The following is an 18,195-nucleotide window of genomic DNA, read 5'->3' as shown; positions in this document are numbered from 1 at the left end:
TGATGGCTGACATGTAGTAAGTACAGCCTACAAAAAATCATGAGAAAGAATATAATTATCTGTACTTCCAAAGGCCTAAAAGTAACCGTCACTAGCATTGACGTATTTCCTTCTAGTCTTTCAAAATGCAAGCTCCCTTGAAAGTGTGCACAAGTGTTGTGTGGTTCAGATGACATTTTAATGTTTTCACAATTTAATATTTTGCTTTTTATTTTATATATTTTAAAACTTTGTAAAACTTTTTCTTGGGTTTAAATCTCAGCTCCACTACTTACTGCAGACTTTGGATAATTTACTTCATCTCTCTATATTTCTTCCTTATTTATGACATAAAAATAGAAATAGTGAAATCAAATATCACAGGGCCATTATGTGAATTAAACAGTATGGTACATATTAAATTAACTGTGCTTTGCCTGGCACATGGCAGACATTTAATAAGTACTAGATATTATTTTATATAAAGGTCTGAGAAATGGTTATAAAGTTATATTTTAAAGGACTAGTGATAACAGATAAAACACCAGTTATTGCATTTGTAATTTCATGAGCAAAATTTAATTCTTCATGTTTCTATTATTTTTTGTTCCTGAGGGGGTAAGTCAAATCACTATATTTCTTAAAGGCAAACCAGTTTTACATTTTGATTTTAGTACCTGAAAGCTAAATAAATGATTAGTTTTTTTATGGCTAAAGGAATAATGCCAAAATAAACATATATCAGCTTAAGGAGTGAACTGTACAGAGGAGTCCCAGGTACTATTAGAAAGGCCTGGGGAAAGCCGGGCTGTGTGAGAAACAGCAACAGCAGCAGCACCACCCTGGGGCCAGTGTGGCGTCCTACCTTCCACAGCGTTATACCTTTCAACAAGTACTATTTTATGCTTTTTAATTTATTTAATTCTATGACTCAGCTTTAATAAATTATAATACATCATAACTGTCAGAAAACTATTCCTACAATCTAACCTAAATCATTCCTGATAATAGTTGGATTCTTTTTATTTTGCCCTTATGAAAACAGTGGGCAGCTGCTCACACACTGCTTGACAGTTTTTTGAATTAATAATAAAGCTAGAAGTGAAGAAATAGCTGTCAAGCAAGCAGAAACAGGAGTAAGCTAAAATTTCCCAAGGAAAAAGTTCCCATAAACATTTTACAGTACTTCCTAGACAGGCATTCCAAAACACACAACTGCAAAAACCAAAACAAAACAAAAACTGCTAATTAACATCCACATAAATCAAAGCACCTGATGAGCAGGTTAAAAATAACAATGAAATAATAAAACTTTTAATGACAAGTTCCAAGGTGGTGAAATAAGAAACTTACAATGTTTTTATACATCTATGAAGTCAAGATCCTCTTTTTCGCTAGGTGTCAAGTTTTACGCTGCCAGAGACAAAAGCCCTTTAGAAAGTATTATTTTATTAAAAATACTGTGCTAAAAAGTACTTTTCATTTTGTGACTTCATATTAACATGTCTCAGCATAAGAACAAGAAGCCAGGGGGTAGCAAATAAGTTGGCAGCAGTTCTAAATTCTCTGCTGAGTCAATTAAAGTGTTTAAAATGCACGTATTTTGTATAAAAAGTTACAAGGTAAAATTAAAACAGAAATCCCAAATCGAAGCTTCAAGACAAAAAAATAGTTCATTCCCAGATGCTTCCTTTAGTGGAGATATAGAATATGCGGGAAGCAGTGTTAGAAATGTATTCTAAGATCCAAGTGAAAATTCATGAAAGGCACCGGCTTCACACAGGGAAAAGACAACAGTGCGCTGCTTCCCATTCCAGAGAACACTAAAGCTCAAGCCTAAATTCCGGTTGCATTACAGTGCCATGAGCTATCTCTCTCTTCCACTGATTTTTTTAAAAATTATTTTTTTCAGATAAAATACAAAAACATCAGCCCAAGTACTCTGAAAAGCAAAGAAAAGCAGGGGGACTTTGAAGCAGGAAGAAAGGGAGACACACACTCCACAGGGTGAGCAGAGGGAGCAGTACTCAGGGTTCCCCCTCACTTTCAACCTGGCCTTTCCCCTTTCTCCTTCACTGTCGTTCTGCATAAGCAAGCTGAGGTCGAAAACATCAGACAATTTCGAAGGTGAGAGCACAGGGAGCTGACAGAGTAGATAAGAAAGAATGTAGAAACTATGCACCAGCACTTTGCCACAACTGTATCTAACTGGGAACTTGTTCTTTAGTAAATGACATTAGGAACCCCACTTAAACATAAGAAAAGCTGTGGAAGACAGATGCTCCCAAATTCATAATTAAAATGTGAAGACATTAATGGAAAGAGGAAGGAAAATATTCAAGTGAAAAAAAATACAGGCATTCAGCCTGTGGATACATCTCCATGGGAGAACACTTGCCTAGCACTTTGCAAAGTTTTGGGTTGGATCCCTAGTGCAGAAATGGCATGGAAGTGGAGAGGGCAGGAGTATATCTGAAAAAACATGGAAAACATATATAATCAAAATAAAGGCAAATATTTTATATCTGAAATATGTTTCACAGTTTGTTTACCTTAAGATCTGAGTCCAATTTCTAAAATATTATTAAATTACAATCACACTTAAAGCTTACTAAAAGCTGTGCTCAAAGCTGGCTATGGATGAAGTCAAATCTTTTAAAGATAATACAGGATGAGTACCCCTAATCCAAAAATATTCCAAAATCCCAAACTTTTTGAATGCTGACATGATACCAAAAGTGAAAAATTCCACATATGAACTCAGGGAATGGATTGCAGACAAGATGCAGATGAACTAAAAATACCATAAAAAATTACCTTCAGACCATGGGTATACAGTGTATGTTAAACACAAATTTCATCTGTGTTTAGATGTGAGTCTTATCCCTAAGAAATCTCCTTACATATATGCAAATATTCAAAATATGAAAAACTTCATAATCCTAAACACTTCCAATACTTCCAATACACTTCCAATTAAATAAGTTATTATCCAAATAAGCCTCCCTTGCATCACAAAACTTTATGCCTTAATTCAACTTAAAAACAGCAAACCAAGCCAGGCACAGTCAGGAATTAGAGACAGGAACATCACAAGTTTGAGGTCAGTATGGACAACTTAATAAGACTGTTTCAGAAGTTAAAAATAACAAGGGATAGAGTTGTAGTTCAGTTGTAGAGTTCCTGGATTCAAGCCCCCATACCAGGGAAAAAAACCAAACAGGTACTCATTTCTAAAACAAATTTTTAACTTTTAAAAACCTACCTACTCCTGCCAGATGAACAGCCTAGGAAAAGATCTCATAAAACATGGAAACTTCAAACGAGGGGGAAAAAATCTACAATAAAAGAGGAAGACTCAAATCATGAAAATGTAAAGCTTTACCAAAAAACTTGTTCATACCTTATTAAAATATTTTGCTTTTTCTAATTCACTAAATTCCTTGAGTAACTTTACTATGATCACCAGAAAATGCTTTGAATATGCAAGGAAACTGGTTAATAACCACTGCAGTTCTTGTTATGTTATAGCAAAACTGGGAAATGAAAAATCCAAAAACAGAGAGAAAAGAGAGGGATGCAAACTAACTGGCTCCTATAGCAGGTGCTATGAACATGTTCACAAGCTTCTTAAAGTGAATCTGAAGTCAACTGTACGGAGTAGTGCATAATCAAATGCCTCCAGAGTGAAAGGGATCATTACAAAAGACCTCAAATACTCATAGTAAAAATTTTTTAAATAATTTTATTCTGATTATATTTTTAAAAGAAAATAACAGAAGGGGGACAAAGCAGCAAATGGCAGAGACAAAAGCGGGGAGCAAGTGGAATGGAAGCTAGGAGAGAGCCAGGTCAGCAGTGGAGAAGAGTACTGCAACCCCTGCAGAGGAAGACAGGATGTGCAGGGAGCTCACTCAAAGGCTCAAACCCAGATCTGCCCTGCAGGTCTTAAACGGTTTCCTCTGGTCTCTTTTAATGGTAGTTGACAATAAAAGGTTGTGCATGTAAGGAAAGAAAAACAACACCCACTGCCTAGACCAGCTAAAGGGATGCTCCAAATTTCCATTAAATAAGAGGTAAGGAGAGCAAGGTCCCTCTATCAAATAGCTGATCAAATTCATATAAGCAAATGAGAAAACTATAAGCATATAAGCACTTCGGATTCAGCATCCTCAGATCAGAGGAAGAAAAAGAAGTTTCCACCTGAGGAAGAATAACCTGCTGACTGGAGAACAAAGATGCTGAGAAAGAGAACTGGTCCTGCTGTTTTGATTTAAAGGTAAAAGGTATGAGGAGAAAGCCCTGAAAAATAATAAAGGAGATATTTAAAAACGATCCTTAAAACAGATAACAAATATTTTTTAAAAAGAACCAAAGATTTCATCTTATAATCAAAGCTTATCCCTGGAAGTTGAATGTGCTACATGTAAAGGACCTGGGTCTGGAGAAAGACAATGCCCAGAGAAATCAGACTAGTTCACTTTAACATAGCATACAAGTTTCACCATCTTGTTTAACTTCTGGTCAAGTATGGGGCCCAAGTATATATTCATGCTCAACAACTGTCAATCAAAATAGAGTTGCTAGTAGAGGCTTCAGTAACTAACATCCATTCATTCACAAGATTATTTACTCAACTGTTCATGCACAGAGATATATTCATTTTACTATAGTTATTATGCTTTAGTTGCTTGGCTAGACTCCAAAAATACAACAAACAACACTGCCATGGCCTCTATACCGTGGAGCTTAGAGTCTAGGAAAGAGAGACATTAAACAAATACTAGCAAATATTTAAGGACTAGATGAAAAGAATTGTACAGGATGCCAGAATAACATAAACAGGCTTCTGGGAACCCCAGAGGCTTCAAGAAGACCTGATGTTTTAGCAGGATGAGGAGTTAGATAACTCAAGGAAATGGATGAGGCTGCATCTTCTGCAGCCCCAAGTGCTGACTCCAGCTCACCTTGGGAAAGAGACACATGAGACAGTGACAGTCTTCCTGAGGGATCAGACTGAGTTTTGCTCCCCATTCTGATCTGGCAAATATAGAGCAAACCTAGTTTCTCTGCCCTGTGATCTGATCAATTCCTGTTCACCTCCCAGCTTCCTTTCCCTGCTGTCTCTAAAAAAATATGAAATCATGCACAGAATCCTGACACTTCTGAAAAGGCTGCAGGCTAGATGAACATAGCTAAGCCCAGTCTCTGACAAGGGTGGCCGTGAGCCTATGCTCCTCATGTGCTCTTGCAAGGCTGGTGGGGGTTTTACCTAATTTTTTATTGCAAATAAATCAACTGCTTGCCTCCTAGCTTAACTATTTTATATTTCTGTTTAATGGAAACAAGAGAAAAAAATTTACTTTATAATAAAATTGAGGTGAGCTGATAGTTTTCATTGTTTTATAATTAATAAACTGTGCAAATATTGAACAAATTTTAAACTTATACAACATTCTCTATTTGCACTTGGAAGTGCGTGTTTATTTTTAAATTTTTTTTATTCGCTCTTTTTTGTTATACATGACAGTAGAATGTATTTTGGCAAATTATATATACATAGAGTACAACTTACTTTATTTAGGATTCCACTCTTGTGGTTGTACATGTGGAATTACGCTGGTCATGTATTCAAACACAAAGCTAGGAAAGTTATGTCCAATTAATTCTACTGTCTTCCCCAGTCCACTCCCCACTTCCTTCCCTTCATTTCCCACTGTCTAGTCCAATGGATTTCTATTATTCCCCTCCCTAACCTCCCCTGCTTTGGGTTAGCATCTAAATATCAGAGAAAACTTTCAGCCTTTGGTGTTTTGGGATTGGCTTATTTCACTTAGCATGATATTCTCCAATTCCATCCACTTACCAGCAAATGCCATTATTTCATTCTTCTTTGTGGCTGAGTAATATTCCATTGTGTGTGTATACACCACATTTTCTTTATCCATTCATCTGCTATAGGACACTGAGGTTGTTTCCATAGCTTGGCTATTGTCAGGTGAGCTGTTATAAACACTGATGTAGCTGCATCCCTATATCAAGCTGTTTTGAAGTCCTTTGGGTATAGACAGAGGAGTGGGATAACCGGGTCAAACTGGTTCCATTCTAAGTTTTATAAGGAATCTCCATATTGCTTTCCATAGTGGTTTCACCAATTTACAGTCCCACCAACAATGTATGAGAATACCTTTCTCCCCACACCCTCATCAACATTTACTGTTACTTATATTCTGACTGGAGATGGTTTGGGTATCAGGGTGATACTAGCTTTACAGAATGAGTTTTGAAGGATTCCTTTCTTTGCTATTTCATGGAATGATTTGAGGAGTATTGGTATAAGTTGTTCTTAAGGTCTTGTAGAACTCAGCTGAGAATCCATCTGGTCCTGGGCTTTTCTTGGTTGGCAGGCTTCTGATGTTGTCTTCAATTTCACTGCTTGAAATTGATCTGTTTAAATGTTCTATGTCCCTTTGATTCGATTTAGGTAGGTCATATGTCTCTAGAAATCTTTAAATATCTTCAAGGTTTTCCAATTTTCAAAATAAGTTTGTGATTATAGTCTGTATTTCAGTGGTGTCCGTGGTGATATTTCCTTTCTTTTCCATCACGAATTTTGGTAATTTAAGTTTTCTCTCTCTTTTCTTTGTTAGCTTGGAAAGGGTCTCTCAATTTTGTTTATTTTTTAAAGAACCAACCTTTTTTTTTGGTACTGGGTATTGAACTCAGGGGCACTAGATCACTGAGACACATCTATTTTATTTAGAGATAGGGTCTCATTGAATTGCTTACCACCTTGCTATTGCCGAGACTGGCTTTGAACTCATAATTCGCCTACCTCAGCATCCCCAGCAGCTGGGATTATAAGCATGAGCCACCATGCCCAGTTAAGAACAAACTTTTTGTTTTGTCAACTTTTTTAACTTTTTGTTTCAAATTCATTAATTTAAGCTCTGATTTTTATTATGTCCTGTCTTCTACTGCTTTGGGGGCTGGTTTGTTCTTTTTCTAGGGTTTTGAGATGTACAGTTAGGTTATTTATTTGGTGATTTTCTGTTCTTTTCATGAATGAGCTCAATGCAATGAATTTTCATCTTAGCACTGCCTTCATAGTGTCCCAGAGATTTTGATATGTTGTTTTGCTATTGCTATTTACCTCTAAGTATTTTTTTATTTCATCCCTGATTTCTTCAGCTATCCATTGGTCATTCAACAGTGTATTATTTAGTCTCCAGGTGTTAAGTAGTTTCTATCTTTTTTTATAATTTGTTTTACTTCTAGATGGACACAATGCCTTTATTTTACATATTTATTTTTATGTGGTGCTGAGGATTGAACCCAGGGCCTCAGATGCGCCAGGCAAGCACTCTACCACTGAGCTACAACTCCAGCACCCTATTTTTAATTTTATCATTAATTTCTAATTCCATTGCATTACGACTCCAGGTTTTCCCACCTTCACACTCTGGGACTGGTGATGCCCCAGGTTCTCAGGTTTTTAGCCTCAGAGTTTACCATCAGATTCTCCGTCTCAGGGGCTCTTAAACCTGAACTGAGTTCCACTAGGTACTTCCCCAGGTAGCCAGAGAGCATATCATGGACTTCCCAGACTCCATAATAAATCCCCTCTTACAGATCTACCTTAGATACCCGTGTGTGTGTGTGTGTGTGTGTGTGTGTGTGTGTGTGTGTGTGTAAATAAACAAAAACCCCCATTGATTCTGACTCTGAAAAACAATAACTGTCTGAAAAACAATAACTGTAACTGAAAAATGAGCAAAATGTTTCATGAATATTCATTCAAACACCCAACAAACACTGACTTAGTTGTTACTATCTGCCAAGCCCCAAGGGTGCAAAGAGGAACAAAAAAATCTCATGTAAAAAAGACACATTATGCTAGGTGTATGCCTGTGATCCAAGGGCTTGGAAGGCTGAGGCAGGAGGCTCTCAAGTACAAAGTCAGCCTCAGCAACCACGAGATGCTAAGCAACTCAATGAGAGCCTGTCTCTAAATAAAATACTAAACAGAGCTGGGGATGTGGCTCAGTGGTTGAGTGCCCATAAATTCAATCCCTGGTACCAAAAAAAAAAAAAAAAAAAAAAGACACATTATGTGTACTTTTTTGTGCAAGTATACTGGGGGTTCAGACATACATGTTACAGTATCTTTGGTAACTAAGAGGTTAGAAAATAATTTTCAGGCATATGTGAGGACAGCATATGCATAAATATGAAGTGGCTCAATAAGCTACAGCATAACATGACATACACTGTTTGGGTAATTCTTTCGAAAGTAGTGCGACCAATGGATGATTACTCCATGTCGGTATTAAGTGAAATATGGAACCACAAAAGAAGCACATTAGCTCTACCCACTGATACCAGTCTTTATGTGAAGTATCTCCTTTACCCTAAATGAACATATGTACTATTAGGAGTCACCAGGTATTTATAGAGAAGTGATCAAAGGTTCATTCAGTAGGTGCATTATCTGCCTTTATTGAACCTCAACATTATTTACAAATATAAAACAAGATAACCAACAAAAAATGTAAAATAAATAAACATATAAAATAAAACAAGGAAACCAAAGAAAATGTAAATTAAGGTGCATTTAGAACCTAAGAAGACGACTGATTTCACCAAAGTTAATAAGAACTGAAGCTGAGAACAGAAATTTTTAAAACTTTCACTAACTTTTGCTCTCTCATTTCTCCTAAAGAGGGCCTGAGAGAAGGATAAAAAAATAATAATGAGTAGAATGAAATATTTAATAAGGTTAAAACTACAGTCCTGATTTTGGCACTGAGTATTTCCTGATTAAAGTAATCTACTTTTCTAAATGTGCTTTCCTGTTCAATTGTTATTACAGAAAACTATAAAAATGCAAAAGAGAAGTTGGCAAGGAAGACAAGGATCTAGGGAGTGATAGAAGACACTTTTCTGTCTAGACAACAAGAAGCAGAATCAAAAGAAACCAAAATTTAAAGGCCTGCCAAGAACCAATATGGAATTAACAGAATTTCCACAGTTGTGCTATCTATTCCAAAAAAAGCAAGCTTTTATTTAATAATGCATCAGAGAAACCCTCAATCCCTTGAGTTTGTAAAAAGAATTAAAAATATAGAATGTGTACTATAGTTAAAGAACAGAAACTCAAATAGATTCCTTCTAATTATCCTAAGGGTATATGAAGAATGAAATGTAATTATGGTCAATTAAACTACTTCATTCAATCCTCTGCACCCCAGAAATATACTACTAATGAGCTCATCCTATGAAATTCAACTGATGGTCACATTCTGATATTGTAGGCTCATCTGAAAAGGTGCCAGGCAAAAATACAGCAGTAAATTTTGAATACATAATTAGTGAAAGACAGCCTTTTCATATAATTAAGAAGTTTATTACTTTTAAAAAATGGATGTGAATGAGAAACGTTTATGAGACTAATGATATCTGGTTTGCACTGAATTTGATGTCCTAAAGATGGACCAGCTTACTTAAGGAGTTGGAGATTCTATAGTTTGTCCTAAGGCTCCGACCACTGTTCACTTTACAAAAATCATGAAACATGAAAGCACAGCCCACCTTTTTGACGGCTTTTGGATTACTGTGAACCCAGTATCTAAATTCTGAAAACTTAAGATCCAAAGGCAAGGTCAAAAGTATAAAGATGACTGCCCAAAAAATAAAGGACAACTTAAAACTCCTCTACATAAAATGAAATAGGAAATGACTGGGCCAGGACACTTGGATGCATAAACGAATTAAATCTGATGGTCATCAATTTTTATATATTTGGTTAAGAATGCTAGTTATCACTGCTAATTGTTACACTGCATACAAAGGACTTATTGTAAAGATAATATGTAAATGCAAATATTAAAAGCACCATATTTCTTCTTTTGTTTATCTTAATAAAAAGAGAAAGTTTTAATAGTATGTCAAAGAAAAAGCATGTTTCTGCAGAAAACATGAAGGGCTTCCCTATGTCCTTCCAGGGTAGACAACTTAGGGCACGCTATTATAGACATTTTCGCTCTGCAAATGTTAAATTCATTGAACTAGTTTTAAAACTTGCTAAAGAAATCAGCTGTTTTATAAAATACGAAAAAACCTGAAGAATGTTACATGAAAATAATAATATCTTATTGTACTTTGGTACAGAGGAAGGATGGTATGTTCATTGTCACATACAAGTAAAATTTATCATTTAATGTGAGGACTATTTCCATGAAAATTAAAAATTATTCATTCGACAAATAATGATTGGGTATTACTATGTGCTAGTCATATGGTAAGTACCAAGGATAAAAATAAAAGGTAAGCAATCCCCAGAACCGCAAAAATAAATAAATAAATAAATAAAAGGTAAGAACTTATGCTGTCACAGAACATAAAATCCAAAGTAATGGCCCAGCTACATCTTTTATCTGAAAATTTATCATTTTTATGTAGGAAGAAGATATGTAATTGATAATTATTTTTCATTTTCTTTTTTAAAATCTGTATTTATCTAAAATATTCAGTATCATTTATATTGATCTTCTCAGTCAAGAAAATGAACTAAGGGAAAATAAAAAGACTAAAGTGAAAACAAAACGAGTTTCACTTTAAGTTTTTTGTATTTTCAAATTTTTGCCACATTAACTATAAATTAAAGCAACTTTTCTGTATTAAAAAAAAGAACTTATTGACATTTGACACAATCTTTATAAATCACTTAATTTAGTCTGGTAAGTCCACTTCTAACAATAATAAATGCAAAGATCTGGACACAAATATCTTCATAACAATAGTATAGAAAAACAGAAAAAAGCTAAGCCAGGTGTGGTGGTACCCGCCTATAATCCCAGTCACTGAGGAGGCTCAGGCAGCAGGATCACCAGTTCAAGGTCAGTCTGGGCAACTTAGCAAGACCCTGTCTCAAAATAAAAAATAAAAAGTGCTGAGGATGTGGCTCAGTGATTAAGCACCACTAGGTTCAATCCCAAGTATCAAAAGAAAACCAAAAGATAGATAAATAAACAAATAAATAAATAGAAGAACAAAAGCTCAATATTTGATTTTAGAAGAAATCATCTCCATATAAAAATGTATCCATAAAACATCCATCAAGCAGTTATTGAAAAATAAGTCTGTCAATAAATTTTAATGTAAAATGTTTAGCTTTGAGTGAAAAAAAAAAAGAATATGAAACTTTTTATGTCCTATGATTAAGTATATTACAATACATATAGGCAAAGAAAGAAATATTTAGAAGAACTATACAAAATGTTAACACTTATTGTCTTTGGGTAAGGAAACTGGAATTTCACAATTTCAGCATATTCACAGAATCTAAAGATTCCTACAGTATAAAAAACATACACACACACACACATTTGATTTTAATGTCACTGTAGTGACCAATTTAGAACTGCAAAACCTGGAAACATATTTAAGTAAATGGTTAATACTTGTCTCCTAAAATTAACACTACATTACATTATATTATTACTGGCAACATTTCCATCTTAGAACTTTTCTTTGAAATTTAAGTGTAACTAGATGTGTGATTTAGAAGTTTTCATTTCACACACTAACATCATTTCTCAAAAGAAGCTGGACATTCACTTTACTACAGAATTTTCTTCAATGTTCACAACTAACTTGCCTCTTACAACAGATTTTCTATAGCAAAATAAATATTAAACCTTCCGTAAAATAACTTAGAGCTGTTTGTAGATATAATAGCCAGAAATCAGGAAAATAAAATGTAGAAATCTAATTATACAAATGTTGAAATCTCAGGAAAGTTTTTACAATCTGAAGCAAGCATAACAAAGAAAGTGTAAAAGAAAGTACTTTCACCAATGCTAATCATCCCAGAGTTCATGAGCAACACCACAGTACACCACAGCCTTAGGGCAAACAATAAAGTGCCAAATGGAAAATGGCGTAAGTCCATGGATTTTAAATACTGTATCAAAAGAAAATTGCTCTTTCACAACAGCAATTAAAAATGCACATGTAGTACCAGGTCTGATGATGAATTAATCAGTTTAGCAATTCCAAGAGTACACACTGTTTAAACACATTCTCCTTTGGCAGTTACTTTTACTTACTGTGTATTCCGAGAATTCCTAAACATTTAAAACTCTATAGTGTGGATGAATGGAGGAGGTGGTTTATAACTATCACTTGAAATTTTCATGTGGTACTTGATGACAAGGAATCTCTCTGATTCATTAGATTATACAATAGTTAATAAAATGCAGATAAATATTGCAAGTAAAAATATTTATATTAATGTGCCCAAACTTTAGACCATAAATTCCTGAGCAATGAAATATTTCTATTAAACCAGCATCAATCAATCATTTCATAATCGCATTTGTCAAATAATTTACACTAAATGAGTATGTTCTGCTACAGCACTTTTGAAACCCCCAAAATTAAATTTTAAGTTCAATAAATAGTGAATAAGAAAATGTTTCAAAAAGAATTCGAAACCTCATTAAGTAACCTAACCTAGTACAAGAACTTAGGAGATTTTCCTCTCTCTAGGGTACTATTTTCCGGCCTAAATTCAGAAAATAAGTATGTCATAGAAGAGGTTAACAAATACATGAATCACTTAGTTTTGCTAGCCAATTACCACAAAATGTAGTGGCTTAAAGCAATAGACACGTATTACATCTGGCAATTCTAAGAGTTTAAGTGTGTGAGACTGGTCTGGCAAACTTCCTTGGGGTGGGTGAACCAGCAGTAACTGTCTACAATGATAGAACCTAAAGACTATAGAAGGACTCCGCACCACTCCACATGGCCTCTCAGCCTCCAAGAAGATGGTACAGATTTCCTAATAAGCAAAAGCAGGATTCACAGAGGAACAAGGCCAAAGAACTTTCAAGTCTGCTAACAGCATGGTAACTAATATCATACTGGCCAAAGAAAATTACATAGCCAAGCAAAGGCTCAAAAGACTAGGGGAATTGATTTCATCTCTTTCATGGTAAGAACACAAACTCACAAGGCAAAAGGTCAAACAGTAGTGGGAAGTATCTGTAGATATGTTTTGCAATCTACTGCATTGTCAAATGCCAAAAAAACAAAAACAAACAAAAAACCCAACTGTGCCTCCTCCTAATCCATGGCAAAATAAGTATAAGAGCTCTTTTTATCAGTTCACAATGCATATTAACATATAAAGACTGAGACGTCCAGCAACTAAGAAACACAATTGATTTTATTTAAATCAGAATTTCCCAAACTTAACCAAAAAAGCACATCTTTCAAGGAATATAGTCACTTGAAATGCAAAAACACATCCACTGGTTTCTCCCTACATCATTCCATATAGTCTACTCCACTGATTTAATATCTTGTTAGTTTTCTTTGTTTTTTTGTAGCTAACAACAATTTTAAAATTTTAGTTAATGATCAAAAGAACTAATGGCCCTAAAATGCCTACACACAATGGGGCAAAGGGTAGAAACGATGCCTGATGCCCTAACAAGGCTCACAGTCTTCAAAGAATTAGATAAGAGTTCTTGCTCTGGAGTACATTACTGCAAAAGAGTGTGATGTCTGCAAGATGACAAAATACAACTTTTTGCCCCTCAATCTGAACATCTGTCCAGACACAAAAATACGTTCACAAGAGCTAAGGAATCCAGATGTGAGCTAGATGTGAGCTAGAGTACAGGATATGGAACAAAAATAAGATACATGACAAAAAAGAATAGACAGAAAAGTTTCACAGTACTCACCACACCCTACCCCAGGCGTGAGCAGCCCAATGCAGAAGAGATACTCCACACAGGGGAGGAGGAGAGTCAAGTGAGCGTCCAACTTTGCCAGATTTCAGCAGATATCACTCAGCCAGCCCCTAGAGCTACAGGTTGGTTCCTGGAGACAGGTTCTAGAAGTACTCCAGGGCCAGGCTTATGCCCACAGTACTAGACTCCAAACCAGGCCCATGGCTCCAGGCTGACCTCAGGATTTCAGACTGCCCCTCTGGTCCTAACTTCTGGGCTCACCTACGAGACCCAGGCTCCAAGACAACCCTTTTGGCCATGGCATTCCAGGATCCCGAACCGCCCCCTCGCCCCAGGCTCTAGGCCTGCCCATGGTGAAATGGTGCCTATAGACTCAAACTCCAGAACTGCTCCTGAGGACATGGGTCCAAGTCAGTCCGGTAGACACAAGTCCCAGGCCCTAACTGTTATGGTTTGGATGAGGTGTCCCCCAAAACTCATGTGAGACAATGCGGGAGGGTTCAGTGGGGAAATGATTGGGTTGTGAGAGCCTTAACCCAAACAGTGAATTACTCCCCTGATGGGGGTGAAGTAGGTGGTAACTGAAGGTGGGAAGGGAGTGGCTGGAGGAGGTGGGTCACTGGGGGTGTGGCTTTAGGGTACATATTTTGTATCTAGCTAATGGAGTCTCTCTTTGCTTCCTGATCATCCCTCCACTACTCTTCCACCATGATGTTCAGCCTTACCTCAAGCCCTGAGGAATGGAGCTGGCTGTCTTATGGACTAAGACCTCTGAAACTGTGAGCCTTCAAATAAACTTTTCCTCCTCTAAAGTTGTTCTTGTCAGGACTTTCAGACACAGCAGTGAGAAAGTTGACTAAAACAGGTACCCATAGACTCTAATTTCAGAACTGCTGCTGAGGACATGGGTCCGAGTCAGCCCAGTAGACACAAGCCCCCCCCCCCCCCCCCAAACAGCCATAGACCCAGGTTCCAGACCAGTCCCCATAGACCAGATGCCAGGGCCACCGGGCTTGCTGAACCAGGAATCAGCCAGACCTGGTTTGGAGGATTGTAGCAGGAAGCCAACCTGCAGAACCTCCAGAGAGCCCTCCTAGAGCCTCCTGATGAGCTGACTGATGAAGGGCTTCTTCCCTGATGAAGTTCATGGGTAGCACAGGGAAGATCATATGTTCCAGGCAAGCCTCTACAACCGGAGAAATCCTGTCTAAAAATAAAATAAGAAGGGCTGGGGATGTTTCTTAGTGGTACAGTGCCCTCCCCAGGTTCAGTCCCCACTGCTGTAAAAAAACAAAAACAAAACAACAACAAAAAAGACAAAAGTGCTGGCAAGGATAAAGAGCAGAGGGAACACTTACATGTTGCTGGTGGGAATGTAAATGGGTATAGCCACTACGGAAAACAGCATGGGAGTTCTTTAAGAAATTAAATAGATCTACTATACAATCCAGCAACTCACTTCTGGGTATATACCTAAGGAAAATAAAGTCCCATCTCAAAGAAGTATCTGTGTTCCAGTGTTCACTGCAGCATTATTCACAATAGCCAAGATTTGTAATCAATCTACAGAATGGACGAATGTGCAAAGAAAATGTGGAATATCTGGAATATTGTTAAGCCTTAAACATGAAGGAAATCTTCTCATTTACAAGAGCACGATGAATATGAGGGTTATTCCAAGTGAAATGAACAAGGCACAGAAAGAAATACTGCATGATCTCTCTCACATGTGGAAAATGAAAGCGTCAAACTCACAAAAGCAGTGTACAATGGTGACTGCCAGGGACTAGGAGGACAGGGAAAAGATGATGTTGGCCAAAGGCTACAAAGTGAAGAGTTATGGATGATGAATAACTTCTGAAGATCTAATGGACTGCATGATGAGTAAGACTGATTGATGTATGTGAAATCAGCTAACAGATCTTCAATGTTCTCATTCAACACTAAAAACCAGTAACCGAGTGGGGTGATGGAGACTGTGATCCCTTCATAATGTATACCCACATGTCAGACTGCTCACCATAAACACACAAAACACACAGAACAGGGAAAGAACAGTCACAAACCTCCATTCATTCATCAAAGCTCTCCCAAAAGCTTTTAGCAAGCAATCCAAAATTCCCCAACCGACACCAAGACCTAAAGATGTTACTCTTATGTGAGCCAACCACAGTGGCCCACCCACCTTCCACCTCAGGACCACGCAAGACACACTGCCAGTTCTGAGTTTCGATGTTCTTTTTCCAGAAATATTAATGTATTCAAAGCAAACTAAAAGGCCGTTTTTTTCCTGAATATCAGGCCCAAATCGGTAATGAGGTACATAACAAAATGACTCACCCATAAAAAGTGACTTCTATTGTCTTTGTGGAACTATATATAAAAAAAATAATAATAAAAAACTGAACAGAATATTAGGCAGCCTAAATGTATAACTAGGAGATTTGTTTGCTCTAAAATCTGCCTAGTTGACCTCTTCCTATAAAACTAAACTTATTGCAAAAATTTGTATATATCCCAGCAATCTCACTCTTGGTCATTTACTCCAGTGAAATGAAAACTTATGCTTACAAAATACCTGTTCATAACAGCTTCACTCACAGTAGCCAATCACTGGCAACAGTCCAGATGTCTATCAACGAGTGGTGGAACCCACCTATGGTGGAATGCTACTGCTATAGTTTGGCTCTTCAATGTCCCCAAGAGTTCCATGTTTTAAAAGTTTAATCCTCTGCTTGGCAATCTTGGGAGAGTCTTAGGTCATTGGTGGAGAGCCCTGGAAGAAGAATGTGGAACCCTGGTTCCTTCCTTTTTCTTGCTTTCATTTTCCAAGTGTATGTAGTAAGCTGTTTCCTCTGCTTACCACAGGCCTAAAAACAACAGGGCCAAAGGACAGTGGACTAAAAACTCCAAAATGAACAAAAATAAATCTCTTTTTAAAAAGTTGATTACCTTAGGTATTAGGTTACAGTAACCCAGAGCTAAGTAACACAATTACTCAGGGTTAGAAAGAAATAAACTTGATATAACTTGTATGAATCTCTAGGGAATTAGCTTAGAGAAAAAAGCCAATCGCACCAGAATGCACACTGTATGCTTCCACTTACATCTTTCTGAAAAAACAATATTTTAGAAATGGAAACAAGAATGAGGTAGGTGTGCCTATGAAAGTATAACATAAGGGGTCTTCATGTGATAGAACCATTTAGAATCTTGATTGTGGAGATGAATACACAAAGTTTTATGTGACAGAACTGTACAGAACTAAACACAAACAAAAACAATGGGTTCAAGTCAAAGTGGGACACTCTGAATGGGCCTGGACAATAACATGAATACCCTGTTTGTGGTACTGTGCCTTAGTTTTGCAAGGTGTTGCCGCTGAAAGAAACTAGATAAAGCAAACAGGATATTTCTATCTGACAACTGCATTAAATCTACAGTTATCTCAATAAAATTCTGAATTACAAATTTACTTTCTTAAAAGTTTCAGCTAAATAGTCCATCTCTCTGGAGTCTGTTTCTTTCACAGTTTAATTCAGCACGGCAACAAGGTGGAATAAATTACTTACATTTGGGATGTCAATTGCTACTTCCCTCATGGCACTGGGCCTGATGTCATTCATTCCCTGGAAGAAATCCTTCAGAGTAATCTTCACCAACCCAGCCACCTTACTATCAGGGAGAACAGGCTGCTTCCTCAGGACTCTTCGCAAGGCACAGAGACCTACAAAAAGGAAAGTAACACAAGATTTACTCCTTAAATAGACTGCATAAAAATAATAATAGTCAGGTGTGGTGGCGGACAACTATAAGCCTAGCAGCTCAAGAGGCTGAGGCAGGAGGATCCCAAGATCAAAGCCAGCCTCAAGCAATTTACCTAGGCGCTAAGCAACTTAGTAAGACCCATCTCAAAGTAAAAAAAAAAAATAAAAAAGACTGGGGGGTGTGGTTCAGTGGTCAAGAACCCCTGGGTTCAATCTCCAGTATCTCCCATAAAATAAAATAATAATAACCCAAATTCCATGAATAATATAACATTAAAAATACTTTGTGCTTCCAAGTATGTATAGTGGGGAAGGAGATGGAAGGCAAGTTCCAAGGGCTTAGTTCAGCAATGAAAACATGACAAACTGAAACTAAATATGAGAAGACAAATATATTACAAACAAAACAGAACTTACAAAACAACACCCATAAATAAGATCATAAAGGTTTATCAAAATAATTTGGGGAACGTCTTTTAAAAGAGTAAAATATTAACATGCTTTTGCCACTGCCCTTTGTATAAATACAAACCCAAACAACAAGGTTTGTAGGGCATAGGTAGAAAGACCAAAAGAAAATATTCCATTCAGTTTACAGACAGAAATGTGGTTTGGAAACACAAGAGGAAAGACTTCAGAGTTATGTGCATACATGAGGTCTGATGTTACAGGACAGGCGGAAT

At 36.8% G+C, this 18,195-nt stretch overlaps 1 protein-coding gene across 8 annotated transcripts in view; it reads right to left on the bottom strand.

Annotated features, from left to right (window-relative positions):
• The window catches only part of AFG2A (AFG2 AAA ATPase homolog A), a 291,079-nt gene that overhangs the window by 236,970 nt on the left and 35,914 nt on the right, over nucleotides 1-18,195 (bottom strand). For all 8 annotated transcript variants that reach the window (XM_079154019.1, XM_079154017.1, XM_079154018.1 and 5 more), the window contains exon 10: nucleotides 17,318-17,472. In XM_079154019.1, the coding sequence (XP_079010145.1) occupies nucleotides 17,318-17,472 (155 nt within the window). The remainder of the gene's footprint in view (nucleotides 1-17,317; nucleotides 17,473-18,195) is intronic.

This window comes from Sciurus vulgaris (assembly GCF_902686455.1).
Source record: "Sciurus vulgaris genome assembly, chromosome: 9".
Lineage (NCBI taxonomy): Eukaryota > Metazoa > Chordata > Mammalia > Rodentia > Sciuridae > Sciurus > Sciurus vulgaris.
Note: the sequence above shows the minus strand (reverse complement) of the source record. Positions and strands in the feature narration are given on the sequence as shown.